The following is a 5,545-nucleotide window of genomic DNA, read 5'->3' as shown; positions in this document are numbered from 1 at the left end:
TTGAAATGGTTGATGAATAATTTGTAGAATTTTTAAAATTAATTCTAAACGAAAAGAATTCACTATCGTGTACTCTCTGTTAAAAATGATATGCTATACATAAATAATTTAGAGATACCAAAATATGAACTAAGCTTATAAAATTTTAATTTGCAAATGAACTTTCAAAAAATAATCTTATATAATTAAAAAAATCCACTTCCGACTTAGTTGAGATTTTTCCAATGTTCTAAAAGAATGGTGAGTGAAGTGGGTCTCGAACTAATCAACTAACTCATTCTGCTACTATATTTTGCTTTCCTTTTTTTTTTCCTGGTCTTTCTCCTACTACCCACCAACGCTAATTACCACAAGTTTTATATTTTTTAAAGATATAATCTTTAAATAAGTTATAAATATAAGATATTTTTTGTCTCTTGAATTAACTTTTGAAATTAAGTTATATACTCAATTTTATTTTTAAAATAATATCAAAATTTATCTAATAATTAGTGTTATCCATCTCAAAAATATATCTTTTAAATAATTTTAAAATATAAAATATTATTCATTTCTTGAATTAGCTTTTAAAAGTTGAATTAAACCTATTTAAGGCGGATGCTACCGTGCTGAAGTAAGATTCTTTCAGCACGTATTTAAAGTGACTTGACATAAAGGGGAGTAGGACGCGTGTGTTGATTGTATTGCACGCATAGACACAACCTGAGGCACTATAGTATTGGCACGAAGGTATTATTCTGAGAGGGCGTAATTACTTCAGCGTAATCAGCAGCTAATGTTGATTAATTATTTGGGTTTGGATTTTTTTGTTGAACAGGGAAATTTTTGGTTGCTATCGTGAGTTGGGATTTACTGTACTGACCACATGTTATTGGTTCAATAAGTTCAGTATCTTGTTTATATTAAAATGAAGCTGGAGACAGTTAAAGATTAAAATTAGGCCTATTAAGGAATGGATATGCTGGTGTTTTTATTTTTTTTTCCTTTTTGTTGTCATGCATCAGATAAAATATGATATAGACAATGCATAAAAAAAGAAAATGGGAAAGCGACAGTAATAAGAATGAGAAGGAAATGAAAAAAAATTACATGTGCTCTTATAAAAGTTGTGGTAATTAAAATTAGTGAGTGTATTAATTTCTTAATTTAAAAAACAAGTGTTTTTGTTAAATTGTGTATGGAAAAAAGGTCATTTTATTTTTAATTCAGTAATGTTAGAATAGGACATTAAATGTTTGGTTAAAAATGTTTTGTCAAAGTAAAAAAAAACTTGTTTGGATGAATTTTTATAAAATATTTTTTTTTCAAATGATATCTTTTAAAAAATTTTAGAGAAAAATTAAAAATAGCTCCTGACAATTACTTCGAAAGACAACGAGGCCCTTGACAAAAAAAAAATTAAATCGATCCCTAACAATTATCTCGCAAGGACAACGAGACCCCTATGCCAAAAAAGACAACAAGGCCCTTGACAAAAAAAACTCAAACCATTCCCTGACAATTATCTCGCAAGGACAACGAGACCCCTATGCAAAAAAAAATCAATGTTGTTTTTTTGGACACAGGGGCTAATCAGTCCCAAAAAAATATCAGGAATCGGGTTGGGTGTTTTTTTTCTTGGGAGCCTCGTTGTCCTTTCGAGATGATTGTCAGGGATCGGGTGGGGTATTCACTCAAAATTTTACTAACTTGTGCCCTATTAAGCATACTATAAAAGAAAATATTTTATAAAAATTATTATAAAAATTAATTTTTTTTATGTTTTCAATGCAATAAATACATCAAAAGTATTAAAAAAATTTATTATTATATTTTTAAAATGTGTCTTTAAAGCACAAGTTAGTTAAATCTTTTTTTAAAATATTTTATTAAAAAATAAGGCAATTTTATATTTAGTTATCTCATGTAAAATTATTTTTTTATCTATCAATTATGTTTAAGTACAGCAATATAAAATTATTTATTATGTTAAAAATATTTTTGTTTAAGTGAAAAAATAAAAAATATATAAATTGTAATTTCTAAATTTCTTTTTAATATTTTTATTTTTATTATTAAAATTTTTCGTAATAGTGAAGAAGAGAGGGAGACACATTACTGTTCCTATCCTGATCCAACACTAAGGCTCAAGTCTAAATAAAAGACCCAATCCAAATATTAGGCCTTCACTCGACACCGACCTCCTCACAAGAAGTAGGACCCAACACAGACTTGTCCTAAGGAAGTCGGGATCGAAGATTAGCTGGCAGATAATCCTTATTCAAATAAGTAACTGCCCCTAAAATCTCTCAACTCACTTCCAGGGGTCATATCTCAACTTCCCTAAGATAAAGGGACGGTTATCCATATAAAAATGTGGAACTACTCCAACAGTGGTTATTGGTTCACCACTATAAATACACTGACACCCCTCATGTATCTCTAAGTTCCAATACTCTCTAAACCTGCCAAAACTCTTTGCTAACTTAGGCATCGGAGTATCCTTGCAGGTACCACCCTCCATTCGTTCCACACACAAGTCGGACGATAGCTCCCAGACGCGAACCTAGTCGGAGATCCTCTCTTCCAGACGTTTGGGCCAACCTTATCTGTCCAGCCCATTAATCTCCAGTTATCCATCGTAACAATGACCAAGAGACAAAAAGTGAAAAACGAACAAGAAATTTGAATTAAAAAAGAATTTATGATATTATCACAATTTAAGATTTAAAATTTAAAATTTATCATTACAGATTAGAATTTATTGTTTAATATTGAGGGTTTATGTTAAGGTTTAGGGTATAATTATATAAATAAAATAAAATATAAATTTTTAATTTAAAATTTAAAATTAAATTTACTTAGTTTGTGAAAATATTTAACTCACACGGAGGAATAAGTTTAAAAATATGGTATTTAAGAAAAAAATTCTTCCCCCAATATTTTTAAGGGTTCAATGGTTTTGAATATAATTTTATAAAAAATAAAAAATTCAAAAAATTTTGAAAAATACAGTGAATACACTTTTTTTTTTTTGAGTGGTCTTCCTTAAAATATAATTGTTTTTTAAAGTAATCTTAAATCAATGAAATTATTGTAAATTTTAAATTTTTTATTTAATCAATTGTTTGCTTTATATATAATCAATTGTTTGCTTTAATCGTTTGCTTTAAAGAATAAGTGACTAGTGTTATCTTTAAATTAATAATTTCAAATTAAAAAAATTACACAAACATAATGGTATTAATCTTAAAATTAAAAATTTTAAATAAAAAAATTTATGTAGTAGCAATTTATTTTTTCCTGTCATGATCATCATCATTATTATTACTATTTCGGTAAGATAAAGGGGCAGAGCCCGAAGCCTTTTTTATTGTTGTTATTATTTTGAAATGGAGCAGCAAAAATTTTAGCCCATAACCACAACCCAGCTCATTCCAACCATGGTATACCAAAACTTCACTTCAGAACAATAAAGTCCAACTAACTGATTAGAAGATTATGTGCTGATCAACTGCCTCTAATTAGCCTCACAATTTCTGTCCCTTCTGCAATTGTCACACAACTTGTCGGGGTCAATGGGAACTAAAACTACACTCGTATCCTCTTGGAACATCCACGACATTTCTTCAGGTGAGGAAAAAGTTTTACTTCCTCACGGTAGCATGACCCTAACTTTAATGCTAATACTAATTATTAGCTCTAAGAAATTAAAACTAAATTAAAACATAGTACTTCAACTGAAAGCAACAATAATGAGAGAGTAAAATTATCAATAATCTATGTTTCACTATTTATTTTGGAAAATTGAATTACATAGAAGATTTTATAGGAATAATACTCAACTATGTGGTATAGCCTTTAATATATATACCTAACATACACACTTTGATATACACACTCATCTCATATAAAATTGCAAAACAAACTTAAAAACTCTTGCATCTCTTATATTCTTCTTTGAAAAAAAAAAAAGAAACACTTATATAATGATATATTCTCCTAACAATATATAAATATAAATATCCAAGACTCAAGAAAACCATATATTATATTTTGATTCATTAATTAACCTTATAATATAATGGACCAAACCCATCACACACTATATTTTTTCATGGCCTACGAAGACTAAGCAACTTAACATCATCAACAACAGGCCCACAAAGAGAAGAGAAATCATCACTCCTCATAGTGTAGAAAGTGCTAAGGAACATGACCCTTGTTCTTGGGCTAACAGCAACAAATTTTAGGGCTGCCCTTTTAAACCCACCTTTTCCTTTGGACTCATAAGGCACTTTTAGGGTGTCTTTCCCAGCATATGCTTCAACAATCATAGACCCTTCACATGAATTGCTTGCATCTCCAACTGCAAATGAGAGCACATATGTTTTGCCCGGGACGGTTCGCGCCACTTGCGCGATCGCACTCTCTTTACCGGCTACTAGCTCCACGGCTCTCGTCCCCTGGGGGACGGAGAAGTGGGCCGAGTCGATGTACCTCACAGCCTTGAGGGACTCGACCATCCAAGCCGGTAAAGGCGAGTGGCTATCTTCAATGTTGGGTGGGATTAGCACTCCCCATGATGTGTTTGGGAATACATATGGTCCTTCTTCAAATCCACCATTCTTCAATATATTCTCTGTGACATTTTAAATAGGTTAAAAAGTTAGAACATTGATGAATATAAGAAATAAAATTGACAATAAAATATTTTACATTATCAGCAATTATATATACTATCTTTGATAGAACTATATATGATTGAATGACCAAATAAAATAGTATCATGATGAAATCTATAATAACATATAATTCACTATTCACTTTTAAAAGAAAGTTGTTCTAAAAAGTTATTTTTTTCCCTTTCCAATCCAACCCACCCACCCCTAAAGATGGATCAATTTAATAATACTTATATAATGAAAAGGCTACAAATTGAAATTCTGAATTGTGGGGAGAACTACAAAAGTATTTTTTGTATGCATGAATTAATTAGGTAATTATTATAGTGTTTAAAAAAATTTGCCTAACTTACTAAAGAGTTAAAAATTAATATTTAATTTAAAAAATACAAAAATAAATAATTATCAAATATTTAAAATTTATCATAAAAAATAATAAATTAAACAAAAATTAGACACCGTATTATAAACATTATAAAATTCACCTTAATTATTATAGCTAACTGAAGAAATAAATTCGGAATTGTAAACATTCATTGCATGCATGGGTGGTCCTATGCGATGGGAATTCAATTCAAATTTCTCTTATTTCATTTATTATTGGCAAGCATTAACTTTTTTCTTGTTCTTCCTTTTTCCATTTCTAAGGGGAACAATTTTCTGTTCAATCGGAACTGTTTTCTTTCACTATGTCTGGTAAGTACTGAAAAGTAAACTGATCTAAACACATGCAATGAAGTAATGAAGAAAACAATAGTTCATCTGAGAGGATAAATTTAATCATATGCATATGCTATTTCCAAGAAGAAGAAAAAATAATCAAATAAAATGCATTACTATCATTATTAATCTGATTGTAACACCCTACCTACCTCACTACT

At 29.4% G+C, this 5,545-nt stretch overlaps 1 protein-coding gene across 1 annotated transcript in view; it reads right to left on the bottom strand.

The window, feature by feature from the left end:
• Positions 1-3,748: 3,748 nt before the first annotated feature.
• The window catches only part of LOC107495361 (protein DUF642 L-GALACTONO-1,4-LACTONE-RESPONSIVE GENE 2), a 5,515-nt gene continuing 3,718 nt past the window's right edge, over positions 3,749-5,545 (bottom strand). Inside the window, exon 3 of the mRNA XM_016116496.3 lies at positions 3,749-4,621. Coding sequence (XP_015971982.3) covers positions 4,095-4,621 — 527 coding nt within the window. The 3' untranslated portion in view covers positions 3,749-4,094. The remainder of the gene's footprint in view (positions 4,622-5,545) is intronic.

The sequence above is a fragment of the Arachis duranensis genome, chromosome 6, assembly GCF_000817695.3.
Source record: "Arachis duranensis cultivar V14167 chromosome 6, aradu.V14167.gnm2.J7QH, whole genome shotgun sequence".
NCBI classification, from domain to species: Eukaryota; Viridiplantae; Streptophyta; class Magnoliopsida; order Fabales; family Fabaceae; genus Arachis; species Arachis duranensis.
This window is presented reverse-complemented; position numbering and strand designations above follow the sequence as displayed.